We start from the raw sequence: 16,470 nt of genomic DNA on the forward strand, positions 1-16,470 counted from the left end.
TGATTTTTATGGTGATGCTGGTGATTTTCAAGCCTCTGTGGAGGAATGAAGTTTCATAGTCATGTTGTTAATTGACATTCAACTGCCGTAAAACACCAAAGAAGAAGTTACTGACTGTGGTTGTTGGGAAATATGGCTGGTGGGGGATGGCTACCATCAGCAGTGAGTGATTAAAAAAACACATCAAGTGTTTTGAAAGCAGACCACAGGGCACGAGACGGAGTTTTTAACTTGCCAGAAAGCACAAACAAGGTAAACTCGTTGGCAATAAAACTAATATGAGGACCCATGTAGTCATTTTCTCCCTGAAATTTAACTGAATGACAGTTGAAACTGAACTGTGAACTGAACCAGTAAAATGTTTCTTTCCCAGCTACCTCCCCTTGTGTTTTTGCCTCCCTCCTTATCCACACGACACAGTCTAACCTCTGATGCCCCCTCAGTCTCCGTCTCCCTCTCTTTCTTTGTGTTCTGACCTGGCCCAGGGCTGATCTGGTTGTCATAAAGGTGGATGTCATCTCCGCAGGCGATTGGCGAGTCCTGTCCCTCCTCTCGGCCCTCGCTGCCCTCCTCTTGCTCCACCTCCCGCTGCTCTGGGGACACAACAGCACAGGGTCATCTAATGAACCTCACTAGTTATCAGGCCAGGCACGAAACTCACTTTAATTATCACTGTTAACCCCAGGAAAAATAAAATAAGAAGAAGACAGAACAATGGATTACAAGAGATGAGTCCCATTTCTGAAAGAGGTTTGAATCACATAAACACCAATTTGAAAATTTTTGGGATGTCGTGTAAGGTGTAAATAACGACAAAATGTAATGATCTGCAAATCTCATTAACCAATAGTTCCCTCACAACAGATTGTAGAAAAAATATAAAATTTTGAAAAATAAATATTTAGTATTTCCTGATAAGGAATGAGCTCGTGTTGAATTAGATGGCAGCAACATGTCTCTAAACAGTTCGACCAGGGTCATGTTTGCCATGTAGTCTCTTCTTTAAAGAACACTTTGTTAAAGACATAAAGACCTGGATGACTCAGAACTGTCTGCTTTTAAATTCAGACAAAACTGAAGTTGTTCTCTTTGGACCTGAGCGCTTCAGGGAGAAATTGTCTAGTTATATAGTTACTCTAGATGGTATTTCCTTGGCTTCTAGTTCTACAGTGAGGAACCTTGGAGTTATTTTTCACCAGAATTTATCATTTGAGGCACATATAAAACTGGTTTCTAGGACTGCCTTCTTTCACCTTCGTAATATTGCTAAAATCAGGAACATCCTGTCTCAGGGTGATGCAGAGAAACTAGTTCATGCATTTGTTACTTCAAGATTGGACTACTGTAATTCCTTATTATTGGGCTGTCCCACATATTCTCTGAAAAGCCTCCAGCTGATCCAAAATGCTGCAGCCAGAGTTCTGATGAGAACTAACAGGAGAGATCATGTTTCTCCAGTTTTAGCTTCTCTTCATTGCCTCCCTGTTAAATTCAGAATAGAATTTAAGATTCTTCTTCTCACATATAAAGCTCTTAATGACCGAGCTCCATCATATCTTAAAGATCTCATTGCAAGATGTTTTCCTAACAGAGCACTTCGCTCCCAAACTGCAGGTTTACTTATTGTTTCCAGAGTTTCTAAAAGTAGAATAGGAGGCAGAGCCTTCAGTTATCAGGCCCCTCTCTTGTGGAATAAGCTGCCAGTAAATGTCTGGGAAGCAGACACCCTTTCCACTTTTAAGATTAGGCTTAAAACTTTCCTTTCTGATAAAGCTTATAGTTAGGGATGGCTCAGGTGATCCTGAAACATCCTACAGATAAGCTGCTGTAGGCTTCTATAGGCTGCTATAGAGTTTAATTTCTCAAATGATATTATGTACATGTGACATTATTGTGGTTATTAACCCTTCCTGAGTCTGGTTCTGCCAGAGGTTTATTCCTGTTAAAAGGGAATCGTGAGATTGGACTGAAGAAGGTTTCGGTGCAATCTGTTGGTTTCCTTAGCTAGGATATTGTTTTTGAATTGACTCTATATGAATGAATTGGATTATTTTGAAATTAATTAATTGGATTTCATTGGATTATGATTACAATGAATTGAATTCCAATTGGCTTGAATTGGACTGTATTATTTCAGTGCCTTGAGATGACAATTGTTGTAATTTGGCGCTATATAAATAAAACTTAATTGAATTGTTAACTGTCAACAGTCGCATGACTGGGAACTGAGACCAGCGGATGGACCTTTGGGAGAGGAATGTGATCTAGGATTCTGGCTGCTCAACAGTCCTGAGTCTTCTTAGTAATACTTTGTGTCATGAGTCAGTCCAGCATGCAGACTGTGGTTACCACTATGTGGTTTAGCATCGCCTTTCTGAAATATGCAAGGCCTTCCCTGAGAAAGATACCTGGATGGGAGCAATGTTGCTGTGTATACCTTTCTGCACTGATGGTGCCTTTCCAGATATACAAGTTTTTCAGTTCTGATAACACAAATGTACCCCCATTATGGGCGGGCGTGGCTCAGTGGTTAGAGTGGGTTGTCCAATAACTGGAAGGTTGGCAGTTTGATTCCCACTCTCGTCACTTGGTGATTGGTGAACTGACAGCTGGAGGGGTGTCACGGCCGAGGTGCCCTTGAGCAAGCTCCCCGAGCACTGTGAATGGCTGCCCACTACTCCAGTGTATATGGCATCTGTCTCCATAAGCCTGTGACCCTGTGCATGTGTGTGTTCAACAGGTAACAACCTGGATGGGTTAAATATGGAGGAGCAATGTCATGCATCTACAGGACAATAAAGTCTTCATCTTAAATCTTACAAAAAAATACCATCAGAGGTGCAGGCTTTTGAACTGAGCTCTGATGACAAGCTGCACGGTCCCTCTCCTCTTTACTCTGGGGAATGTGGAGTCCACGATTTCCAAGAAGAACTGAAGATGATGGAATATTCAAAGTCTGCATAATTGTACAATGAGGAACATTATTCTGAAACTGATCCGCAATTTGAAGGTGCATTATTTTGAAGATCGCTAACCTCTGCCCATCTTTAGTTCTGGGAGACTCTGCCTCGCTGCTTGTTTACACCCAATCACGTCACTGACCTGCTGCCAATCAACCTAATTAGTTGCAGCATGTTCCTCTAGAAGTTTCTCTTTATTACCACTTCCCTTTCCAGCCTTTTGCTGCCCCCTATACCAACTTTATTTGAGATGTGTTGCCGCCATCAAATCGAACATAAGCTAATGTTTCTCATGAAAGAGTAAAATGTCTCACCTTTAACATTTGATATTTTTGTATGTTCTACAGTGAATTTAATATTGGTTTGCAAGTCATTGCAAGTCACTGCATTCTGTGTTTATTTAAATTTTACACAACATCCAGACATGTTTGGAACTGAAGTTTGCTGCGGAAATGAAGCTTTTCTGTGACAACTTGTCTGCCAGTCAGAGGCCCACTGTGAATAAAATGAAACATATCCAAACATTTCAGTGTCACTATGTCATTCTGAAAATCATAAAATATGCACTCAGATTTCCCTTGAGCTTTCCTTTTAATCTCATTAAGACAGTCCAATATGATTAAATATATATTACTGGTATATTATAGTAAAACCAGAAGTAGAAAAGAAGCCTTACCTGAAAGGTTCTGCCTAAAAACTGTCACGTCTTACCAATAGCCCAAAACACAAAGACTTTTTCAACCACAAAAAAAGGCTTAAAAGAACCGCGTAAGACCTAAAGCTCCACTAATGATAACTGATGATAATGATGATGATTAAGTGTATTTATTCAAACTTTTTTCTTTCTAAGTTTGGCTCTCAGAACTTAATCTATTTGTGACGCTAATAGAGAATTAACCCAGTTGCAAACTGGAAGTTTACGACAAATCTCAACTCATTCCAGAGATAAATGTGTTCCTGGTCAGGCTGAGAACACACATATAAAGAAAATGCTAAATATGATGAAATTTAGCTCCGAAGGCCAAAAATTCATTATTGAGAATTGAGACTAAAAGGCCATCCACACAAAGAACGATAACCAGGATAACTATAAAGAGATGGTCGTAAAAACTATTCCGATTCAGCTGGACGGAAGCAAACCTTCCTCTGAAAATAAACATTTAATCAATAAAATTACACAAGAACCTGTCAAATTACTTTTCTTTGCCACTCATGGAGTCTCACAAGTTTGTTTTTCACCGATTCCCTTTTTGACAATTGCCAAAATATCACCAAACTGGCATTAATGCAGAAGTTTTCAAACTAAAAGCTTTGGTTGCTTTTCCAGAAGACCAAGAAAAGAGAACGATGAAGTTACTGTCCTCACATCCACACACTGTCTTTGGCTCATCGTCTAACCCAGTTGGTCCTAAGATATTATTGAGAGGGACGACTTTGGTGTCTAAATTTTTTTTGTTTGTCTGTTTTTAAGAAACATTCTGCTTAGTTTGCTTTCATCTTCTGAAAAGATCCATTTTACATTTTAGTTGAACTCATTTACACTTTACCTGTTCAAATGAATGAGCCAAATTTCTGTCAAAATAATCCCTAAATACATCTGAACGATGATGCCACATTAGCAGTTCACACTGAATGACCTGGAAGAGATCAATTACTATAATACATAGCTGTAAAATGGAAAAATGTGGCAAAATCTCAGAACACAGAATGAAGGTGTTAGACATGTCTGACAGGTCAATCGTGAATCAGCAAATAGTTGTTTGTTTTTGGTTGGGAATGCTCGGGTAATTGTGTCATATGGAGCAACAGAGGTCCCCTGCCAGAAGCCTACGAGTATGAGTCATCGTGTTCTCTCCTCCTGACACAGTAGACCCTAAAATTTAATTCTAGAGTAACTGTTGGATTCCCAAATATCATTGAGCAATCGCAGGGATGCAACGGGAACAATATCTCATACTTGTGCTCTTTATCTGCTGACCTTATCTGCGAGAAGGCCCCAATTTAGGTCCATTCAGTTTGTCTTCCATCTAGATCATCCCTCTGCACTTGACATTATTTGAACCTCTCTGTGTCATCGCTTTGCCTGCATTCCTCCGTGCCTCAGACTTACTGGCTGGACTCTGACTTTCAAATCACCTTGAGAGAGAGGGCTGCAGCGACTCAATGTGAAGAACCACACGATGGTTTTGCTTTGAAATGCAATGGCAGTATTTGATCAATTTATCATCATCTCTTTGCACTAAAACATTGTTTTAAATGTTTTAAAACACATGATGCCACTTTAAATAAGGAAGTCTGAAGTTAACTCCAAATGTGCCATTTATCATTCAGAGTCTGGGCTGATTATATAAAAAATCCCAATCTATTTTTCAAACATGATTAAAAAAAATAAAATCAATTAGTTATTCAATTCTGAATACAGAGCATGAAGCTAAGCTCTGCTTCATAACTGTGACCAGTGAATACAAGCATGCAATATTCAGCAGGAACAAGAGCTGTGGGATGAGGAATGTTTGATATGAAAACATTGAATGATTGATGTGCATCCTTCAAACGAAGTGCAGTGTTCTGCAGCTGCCTTTGAGGTGTGTGGGAGCCGTGACACACTGAAACAGAGCAAACTAACGCAGGAGCATGCTTGCATCATTAAAAAGTTTTAAAAAGCTGTTATGACAGCCATGCCGAAAAGATACACAACTGTCCAAAACCTGTCCAGGGCCAAATGGTCACATATGGTGATCAGCATACTGACTGCAAGGTATCTTCTCAAGGTAAGCTTGACATGTATGTTATGGTTATATCTCAGCTGCGTCTTTGTGACAAATCAGCTTTTAAGACCATACCAAGAAATCTAAAGGACAAGGTGACATCGGTACAACAGGAACACTTCTAGAGTGCAAGAGAGTACAATTCAGTAAAAAAAAATTCCCCTCACATTTACAGAACATCAAGCTTCCAGACTAACCTTTACTAATGAACCCACTATGATGACAATGTGGCATCATGCTTACATGCCAACAATAATGTAATTGCATTTATATTTTGATAAAAGGCTGCCTAATAAAGACAGTTATGCTCCGCCGCAGCAGGGGACCTTCAGTGAATCTGTTGAGAGAATTGGCGTATAACAGGAGGGGAATAATTGGCTGAGGGAGACAGGGAGATCCAGTGTAAGTATATTCCATCCTGGCTGCCTCTGCTGCACATACTAATTGGGAACCTCTCCTTAGCTTGAAGGTAATGAAACTGCCGTTATCATAACAGACGGAGCAAAGTTCATTATTTATATCCAAATGCAGTGGAGTGTGAGAGCTGGGAGGTTGTTTTTTTTTCCCGTCAGTGCTGCAGCGCCAATCTCCAGGCACATCTTTTATGGACATACTGTAAAATGCACTTTCCAGGTAGAGAGATGCTTCTAGAACAAAACCTTTGAGCTGTGGTTTTCTTCGCGGTGAGAATGGTGACTGTGCTCACATTGTAGCACAGACTCACAGGTTCCTTCCACTGTTGTCCATTTAAAATAAAAGCGTCTCAGACTCACCCATTTCTTGAAAGAAGTATCCATTCTTGGACATCCCAGACGGAGGCGCCTCTGCAAGAGCAAAACAGAGAAAGAAAGGAATCACTGAGGGGGATGCATACAACAGCAACAGTTTGCTACTACCAGTCAGTTACATTGGTGTGATAAATACAAACTGTCTCCATCGTCTGACCTTCGAACACTCATTTGGGGCTGGTGTATAAGGGAAAAGGACTTTTGCCTTTACACACAAAATGTCACATCTACCTATTATCACCTTCCGATTCTTCTTGGATGTGATCATAAAAACACTTGCCATCTTATGCCCATTAGGAGCAACAAAGCTACATCATGCAGGAGCGAGTCGTGCTGCTCACACTTAGTGTCTTCGTGTAAGTAAATGGCTGCCAATATCTTTCACCTTTTTAAGAAACTGACAGATGTGCATGTATCGTCTAAAGGCTAATAGGAGTACATCATTCCTCTGTACAACAGAGCTGCACAACTACCAAACACACATAAGTGTGACACGCTCTGGCGGCAGTTGACGTATCATTTCATTATCGTGAAAGCTCACTCCGCAGTTTACTGTCATCATACAGCTATGCTGCCACAAACAGTGGCATAACGTGTGTTCTCAGTTAAAGAAATATATTTGTTCAATTTTGAGTTCCAAGGTTTTAGTAGAACCTCGTAAGCTAAGTGATGGCTGTTCCAAATGGAGTGGAGAAGCCTCGAGAAACACAGTCACGTTGTTTGTTTTGCGGCTGGTTTCACAGATTTGCTGCCAGTTTTCCTTTAACTGAGACATTAAAGATAAAAAAGAGCAAAAATATTGTTTTTCTTTTCTTTTTTAAAGCAGCTTTGAGAAAATTTGGCTCTTCTTTCATTAAAATGTCATCTTTCAGCCAAGTGGATAAAAACTACCAATAACACAAAGCCTTATCTATGAGATACATACAACTAAGCACATGTTTAATTAAATATGCAAATGAGGCACTATCTAAACATATGACTGAAAAGTTGAGGGTTATCAGTGGGGGAGGGTTCATTTACTAATATCTTAAATAGTAATTAACTGTTTCCAATCAAACTGTTTTACGATCCATATCATTCTTTTCATAATGTTTTCCCCACGTATTTCTGAAGGTTCTCACTAAAAGGTTTGTTCAAATACCACTCGCAGCCTCATCATATAACATTAGAATCATTCGGGCTGTTAGCAGCATAAATCCTTTTTATGCTTCGTTAAAGTGTAACACGAAATTTTAGCCTGGTCTTATCTAATGTTAAGATTTCTGTCCTGGGACTTGAACAAAATCTTCATTATCTCATCTGCATATACTCTCATTTTACACTATTCATCAGCAGCCTTACTGTACGGGACTGACTAAAACATTTGATATCGATCTGGGTCTCATATCTGAAAACAGCAGGGACCATTAATGTACGCTAACAATTTGATGTATGTATGACTTGAGCAAAAGTCCAAGTTACAATCTATAAAAGCTTCGTTTGACGTGGAATCAGTTGCTCTGGAAGCAAAGTCTGGAGAAAATGTATCAAGCTGCTGGTAATGTAACAGTTTTGCAGTTTGGGAAGGATTCAGGTCCAAGCCTGTGGTGCACTTTGCATAATGTGATAGAAATCATCGATCAAATTAAAGGAGTGTGGAATTAATTGCCAGACCCAAGGTGTTATGAATGGCTATGAGATCTTTCCCTTGTAGTTCAGGGTCAGAACATCTCTATTTACTATCAGTGTCACACTCCCAAACCGCATGAATGAATTTATACACAATGAGGTAACATTTTCATTTTCAACCGTACCAGGATCAGGGATCACTGGAGACACCGTTGGTCAGATAAAAAGGCACAGCATGTCTTCCCCCAAACTAACAACCTCAACGATCCAAACGAGGAAGTATAAATCAATTCCATTATCTAAACACGCAATTATATGCAATGCACTCACACATTCTTTTCATCTGTAAAACATCTTGACTTCACTAATACAATCAATGATAACCCATCGTGAGCGTTGCTTCCGGGCAAGCAATCGTTTTGTAATGGTGGTATGCAGCACTTTTCAAAATGGTGGAAATCTCATTTTGGAATTAAACCTATAATCTGGTGGAGTGCTCGACTACAAATGCACAGAGGGGGAATTTAGAGTACAACATTTTGGAGTGTTTGTCACGCAGCCCTGTGGATGTGTGCAGCATGTGGATTTCACAGAAAGGCGAGGCAGACATGGAGCGGGGATACTTTGAAGGTTATTGAGACATTACGGGCTCATGCTGAGGGAAGGGAGTGGTGGGTGGGAGGCGGGGAGGTTGCAGACTTCAGTTAGGGTTTCCTTGAGCATTATGTCAATATGTTTACACGCCTATCTCAAACCCAAAGTACAGCATGTCTCACAGGTACTATCCCTCAACTGACTGCTGAAATCACAATGATGTATGACAAAGGGACATCTTAGTCACTAAATGAGCTGACTTGTTGATGCTGACAGGTCCCCTTGTCAAAACAACTCTCTGTACCTCTCCGATATGCTGCCACTGGGAGCATTCTCTGCTTTACCGCTATATTGTTACGGCCCTCGTGTAAGCAGACATTTTCCCATCATCTTCCCACACTACACATGCAGGTTGGTCACATCACTGCTATGCAACTTGTTCACAGCTCAACACTTTTAACTGCAGAGAAAGAGCATAATGGACACAGCATTCATTTTACCTCCATAATAACTAGTTCTGTCCTCAACTAAAGACCTTTTCTGTAATGCAGCAGTCCAAATTTACAGCAAATAGTACTTTTTTTAGCCCTTGCCTTTATACATATATTCAGGATTTCCCAAAAAATGCTCGCTTCTATTTATCCCCTTCTATTTTCACACATACAAACCAGAGTGTGTGGTCCTATGAACCGCACACTCTGGTTTCAATCACTTTGTACCCATGGGAAGAAAACTAAGGGTCCCTGTAAGATGGTGTCCAGTCAGGGTTTGGTCCCCACCATGACAGCAGAAACAAGACAAACAGGTTACACTGGCCTCTCCCCTATTAGTGAACACACTGACAGATGATCGCGCATGAGAGGAATGCTTGCTGGGCCAAACTGTTGCCATCTTGATGAAGCAACTTTTAGATTTCTGTCAGACCTTTTAAGCAGCAAAAAACACTTTTTTTTTTCATTCAAACTGATTACTTTCTGCAGAAGACGGTCCCTCTCTGCTTCTTTCGGTTTAATGGGGAAGACTCTGTATCAGTGCACAGCCGTAATGATCAAAATATGGGAGTGCTCCAAATCTGGTGGAAGCTAATTTGAGTAAATGTGGCGGCTGACTACTCAACCGCAGTGGAGTGGTGGAATTAACAAGGAGATGCATGACAACTGACAAGGGACAACACTGTGAACAGGGACGAGGAAAATTAAGGCGTTCTGTCACTTATAATGCCACAAGTAAAAAGAAGTAAATGCATATACAAATAAGGTATGGCTAAAGTACCAAGGACATAAAGTACTGACAGTGTTCTTGTCAAATCTCTCAAAGCTAAATTAAGGTAATTATGCTTTATCACTATTATTATCATTATTACAACTCATGTCTTATTTTCTAGGATCTACTAACATTTTCAAAACACTGTCACAATCAATATTGCAAGGTATGAGTTACCTTTACTGTGTTTTATTTGAGCAAATCAAATATTTCACATGGAACCACGAGTATCCAGCAACGCAGTTACACATACAGCATGTCAGCAGTCCCGGTTTATTGCATGCCTCAGAAGAGTCGGATAAGAACGGTAGAAATGACTTTAAGCGGCACAGCTTTTTGTAAATTACAATTCATTTTCTCCCCATTGTCAATGCCATTATTAGCAGCAACAAAAGCAGCAGCAGCAGCTGGAGGAGCACGACTGAGTCGCATCAAATGCCATGACTCTTGAAAGTGGAAAAAATAAGAAAAAGATTTTAAAAGAAATCCATTTGAGGAGACAGAGATGCCAAAAACAAAATCCCTTTTTTTCTGGATCATGGAAGGTTCCTCTGTTGGGGTGTTCATTTATTTACGTGGCACATTATGGCAGCTTCCTGTGGATGCTGTGTCTTACTCTGAGTGCTCTGATCATGAAGATTCATGTGCTCTGCTTGTATTGAGCTGTGTGGAAATGACAGATGCAGAAAGAGATTTGGAAGGATTTGAGGGGACTGCATGGTATCCATGTTACTGGCTTTGCTGGACAAAAAAGCAGAAACGTTTGTGCTGTTGTGTTGAGAAACTTCACATCAAGAACTTTAGTAACATTAACTCGCCACAAGGTCAGAGGGCACCATGACTACAATATATTATTATTACTATTATTATTATTGTGAGCAGATGGCCAGGCTAAAGCTAAACGAGCTGTACCTTAAACGGCATCATTTGTTTTATTCAGGAGTTAATGTCCGTCTATGTCTTCTATGATGTGCTGCTCGCTCTACATAGCTGTTACAGCTGATTAAGGGCTTTTGCATACTTCATGCTCTGATGGGCTTTCAGAAACAGCTTCATTAGCAGTCATGAAGGCTATACTGCTGTAAAACCAGAATCAGTTTCACTCAAATTGGAGGAAAACAACAGGAGACATGCAAACAGGGGCATGCAATTGTACACTGGCATGTTTATTCCTTGTCAATAAACAGGAGGAATTTGAGAATAAATCTGTTATCGTGTGTAACGTTGACAATGATGATGTAAGATAAAAGTGCAGCTTTTAACTGGTGAAGTTTAGAGATCAAAGTAAACTACTATGCTGAACAGAGTGGAATTTACTTCCAAAACTTTCATTAAAGTGTAGAATGATACTTTCACTCAACTTCAAGTTCAACTTAAATCATTTGTTTTTAACCAACTTATCCTTGAGAGTCTTGAAATGATATTCCAGTCAAAATGAACTATTATTATTATAGTTTCATAACTCAGCCATAATATATGATAAAAGGGAAAACAAAAATGGATTATATAGGCGTAGGAATAGGTAGGTGCTTGCTCTGACTGTTTCCTGTTATCCTGCACTGAGAGCAGTACTTCAAAGAAGATCAGTGCCAATAACTGACATACTCGTGTCTCAAATTCTTATGAAACATGAGTCACATTTATGCACAGGCTACTACACATCATTGCAGCAGCGTGTTGGGACAAACCTTCTGATGCATTTTGTCCTGTGATCAAACTCAAAACATTTGGATGTCCTGCTTTGTTTGAGGCCAAATGCAGAAATGATGAGTTTGCAACAAAATGTGCTTTTATTTCTCATGCATAAAGGGGTAAATATGTAAAAGAGAAGGAAAGAATCCGTCAACATAATCTGTCAAATCTCTTCTGTTATTCCTCAGACGGATGCGACAGAAGAGTCGTGATGTGATGTGATGTGCAGATAGACGATTACGGACATGTGACAAAACGTGTGCATGTCGTGCACCAGACATTTCAAACAAATGCTTAGCATCAACTTCTCAAACACAATTCATTTAATGCAATTTACTTCTGACACTGTCATGGTTAATAATCCTTTAATCAAACAATATTTCAGTGACCGCCAAAAAAACTCTTCCAGGAAGAGACGCACAAGACTAGTTTGTGCAAAATAAGATGCCTAAAAACGTTTTGAAAATAGAGGAAGCTGTCGATTTGCTAGCAGGAAGTCTGAGTTGGTTAGAGTTTTAGCGTCTTTCCTGATCGGCGAGGAGTACATGTGGGTGTTGCAAGTGTGTGTGTGTGTGTGTGTGTGTGTTAGAGTCGGCCCTTTCATCACTGCCCAACATATACAAAAGAAAAACATCTGTCAGTCAGTTAAGTTTAGATGATACAAATCCACAAGCAAGGCAACATCTGCTGTGCTCAACACTGGATGTTGTGTCAGTACATGCCGTATGACAAACTCTTCCCTCTGATAAACATAAACCTTCATCTTATATGAGCGGGAAAAAACAAAAGAGTCAAGGAGCTTCTTGTTAACTCTGCAGAACTGTGGTATTGCAGCAGTTTGACAAGTGACACAGCAAGCTGTCTGACAGAGACAGACAGAGGTTTTCAGGAGAAAAATGTTACTCAATATGTTCCAATGATCTCTATCAACAGAACCACAAATACTCGTGGGCTATAAATCAAATGCCTGTCGACCCTTCCTGCCACTCTGAATCCTAATTTTGATCCCGATTCATAAAAGAGAAATAAAGTGAGTGGACTGCGACTCCCGGCTGTCCTTAGAAAGAAAAAACATCAATTTGAAGCAAACCCCTAATTGACCACGGCAACTGCATCACAAAATATAACCCTGAAGGTGAATGCAGGCTCTCACACTTAATATGATTTACTACTTCTCTTAAGTCACAAAGTGGCATTACAGCTGAAGACTTTGGCACACCCGGCTGTTCACTAACTGTATAACTGTGTTATACAGAGAACAAAACTTGTTTTAGTTAACAATACCCACTGAGAATTACTCTTTTGGGCTGAAAAGGTTCTTCAATCATAATAATGAAGCAAATGGAAGAAAAAAATAGCTCGACCAAGTGGCATAGCTCTACAATTTCCCCAAAATACATTCAAACAAAAGCAAACTGATTATTGGTTATTTTCAGTTGGGGGAGATGTGATGTGAGAAGTTAGGGTTGAGTTTAAACAATGACTATCACCTCTAATACCCTTTTAAAAGCAGCAGGCAGTTTAATATTTTAGAGCGCAGCAGGGAACAAATTCTAATATGTAACACGCCTGGAAGCTGAACAGGCTGAAAAATTCATTTTAAGGGACTCCTGCTGCCAATTCTCTAAAAACAATGCTCAAAACATGCAAGTGGAAATAAGACAAAGGTTCTTAAGTTTTGTTAAAATCACCCGCTAAAAGAACATACATCCAGTTACCGTGTGATTGACCCTACAGTGGAGGAACACAACATCAGCAATGAACAGAACTCTACGGCGAAACACGATCTTGATTCTGGTACCAAATAACCTAACACCTGGCAAACCTTGTCCATCCATCTTGACTGTGTTCAAGCCCTCCCTTTGTTCTCCTTGTCTAATGCTGTGTCAGCATGGAACCATTGGATTTTGATGCAGCCAGTCTTGGTAGAGATGTGGAGTCTCACTGATTCTTCTGCCACAACCAGGCTGGGCGAGAATAACTCCAGGTCCAAGCTGACTTAGCTCAAACTGTATCCGAGCCATCTTACTTCCATTTCTAGCCACAACAACTTCTGTGAGTTAGCTAAAACAATAACACTTGTAATAGTCACTCAAAAAATGTGCTTGGTGAGAATGATTTTCAGCCATCAGACAACAGAAAAGTCTACTAATGATCACCAGAATGTAAAATTGTGCCAGAAAAATTGAAATGGCACATCACAGGCAGGCGATAACATTACAATGAACCAAAGGAGTCATGAATTTCAACACAAGCTTGCTCATTTTTTCAGGGTGTTGCCCACACGCTACAGATATATCTCATGTGGTGCTGAACTATAGCGGTTAACACTACATTTTTGTTTTGTTTGAGGAACAAACTTCAATTCGTCAAGAAATGTGTGGAAGATGCACACTTTTGAATCCAATAATAGACATAAGTCTGTGATATTCTGATGATACAAAAGTGTTTTCATTTATTTCTGAAAATAGTCTAAACTTTGCACTGTGCAAAAACAATTCAGGTTAAACCTGAAGTTCCCTTCTCACGTCGACTGATATATTGCAGGGTAGAGTGCTGCAGGTACATTCAAGACAGATGCCAGAACCCCTAGGAGGGATGGACCCTGGAATTTACGATAGAGGTGACACAGAGTTTTAAGTGAAGAGGGCAAGAGATTAAAAGGAGCCCCTGCTGTGTTTGTAGGGGAATCTACAAGGGCTGGGCCAGCACAGAGGAGAGAGGGCTGGGCCTTTTGTTGGCTAATTGTGCCTCCAGGCTGTCTTGGCACCCGTCCTCTGGAGCTCTGGTCGTTGAGAGAGCCCAGACAGAGAGGGAATTCCGACGTTCTGCTCCGGGCCAGTCTGTTTACTCATAGACGCATTTTAAAAAGCGGGTCCACATTTGGCCTTTATTTATGTTCTTTTCTTTAGCTTTTACCCCAAAGGAATTTTATACAACTTCAGTCAGCATGTTAATTACACACATTATAAGTGGCAATTTATGGTATGTGCTGGCACTGTATTTTTCAAGCTCAGTAGGGCCATACTTAAAGGCAAACCAACACTTTCTGTCTAAACCATCCTGACATTTACTTAGAAATATTTCAGAATGTCATTATGTCCACTGCAAATTCAAGGTTATATGTCGTCTTGCATGCTTATTAGAGGGAGAACTATTTGTAAACTCATTGGAACTCGAGGACTTGCTGAACCTGTAATCTGCTTTCACAAACCCAGAATAGTTGGGAAGTTTTCTAAAATGCCGAAAAAAACAACAAAAAACTTGCAATTTCTTCATTTATCTTAACTTTAATTTAAAAAAAATGTTAGTGCAAAGAGTACGTTTCTCACCAGCTTCATCGTATTTAGAAAATATGAACAAATCTATAAGTTGATGCCAGCAACACACTCAAAAAGTCTAGAAAGAGACAAAGAAAATGTACAATTTACACCATTCAGAAACCATTAGTATCCTCAGTTCCTAAATGCACAAAAAGAGTACCGTAAATATAAGTAGGAGTGATTGTACACGAACACGTCTATTTCTAAACTTTCGAATGGGTTGCTGTTATGACATTTTTTTTTAATGTTTTCCAAATCAATCTAATGAAGACGATTAGTGAAGACACTGAAAATCATTTCCCATGTATTTATGTTTTAAAATCAAGATTAAAACTAAATAACTAATGACAGATTTAAAGCATCGGGTGAGAACTTAGCTACATTTCGCTCTTTGGCTCCCCCTTAAGTTGTGGGATGTAATGCCACTGTTGTAAATACAAACCTCCATCTGAGCTCTGCATGTGCACAGGTGAACACATGAATTGGTTGTCATGCTTTAGAGGCTGACAAGACATCTCCAGAAGAATATGTAGAGATAGGTTCTGTGACATTTCCCCAACTTAACAGAAATAAGACTGATATATGTGATGAGCAAACATGCTCACAAGAGGACCAAACCAGAAAGAAAAAAAACATCTAGTTTATCTGTAATATATTTCCCTTTTTTGGATTTATGTTGGAGGTGTTGAGCGTATGCATGGAATCAACATATGTGCAACACAGTGCACGTTGTATAAATTCTACATATTGCAAACGAGCAGAGAACATTCTGAAAGGCAAACTTCAAGATTTAGAGGAGAATTAGCAAAGACTGAAAGAACTTAATTCCACGTCAGTCTGAAACAGGACTGAGGTGGCTAACTGAGACTTCATCTGTGGGCTATCGTACGATTTTGATAAGATTCTAACAGATTAACACGCTGCTCTTGTAATGTCTGGACCATATAACCATGTTTCATTAGTTCTATTACAGGAATCCATCACATTCCTCACTGATTTACAGCCTACACAGAGCAGAGGGAGAAATGATCACTATCGTATTCTCTTCATTTATTAACACCTGCAACTTCACAGACACAGCCAAGCAAAGCAAACGTGACAGCAAGTGAGCCAAGTTCTGACTTACAACAATTCACAATAATTAAGCCAATACTGCATCCGTCTTGCATCCTTTATTTTTCTCTCAGCTCTCCAGCATTTAAGTTAAATCTGATATTTATCTATATCCCGTGTCTTGCTCGTATATTTAATCTCCTCTTCCTCACTTCCTCCTATGGTGCTGTCTTCATTGCATCTACCACAGAGATTTTCTATTTATGTAATGGTGTCTTTTATCCTCCCAACTTTATTTGTAGTGTCTTTTTTTTAAACTGGTAATAGGGAGTTGTTATTTGGCTGCTGGTGCATACGTGGTAGCGTAAACCAAAATAATGTTGTGCCGGTCTGGAAAACAAAACCATTTCTCAGCCCTTTG

The 16,470-nt window shown here is 39.7% G+C and overlaps 1 protein-coding gene across 3 annotated transcripts in view; it reads right to left on the bottom strand.

The window, feature by feature from the left end:
- The window catches only part of slc4a11 (solute carrier family 4 member 11), a 78,331-nt gene that overhangs the window by 51,384 nt on the left and 10,477 nt on the right, over positions 1–16,470 (bottom strand). For 2 of the 3 annotated variants that reach the window (XM_072365017.1, XM_072365016.1), the window contains exons 2-3: positions 6,502–6,552; positions 477–593 (exon numbers count right to left, since the gene is read on the bottom strand). In XM_072365017.1, the coding sequence (XP_072221118.1) occupies positions 477–593; positions 6,502–6,552 (168 nt within the window). The remainder of the gene's footprint in view (positions 1–476; positions 594–6,501; positions 6,553–16,470) is intronic. The other variant, XM_072365018.1, reaches the window with a different exon arrangement.

Source organism: Leuresthes tenuis, unplaced genomic scaffold (assembly GCF_036924035.1).
Source record: "Leuresthes tenuis unplaced genomic scaffold, fLeuTen1.0.hap1 SCAF_15, whole genome shotgun sequence".
In the NCBI taxonomy this organism is placed as follows: domain Eukaryota; kingdom Metazoa; phylum Chordata; class Actinopteri; order Atheriniformes; family Atherinopsidae; genus Leuresthes; species Leuresthes tenuis.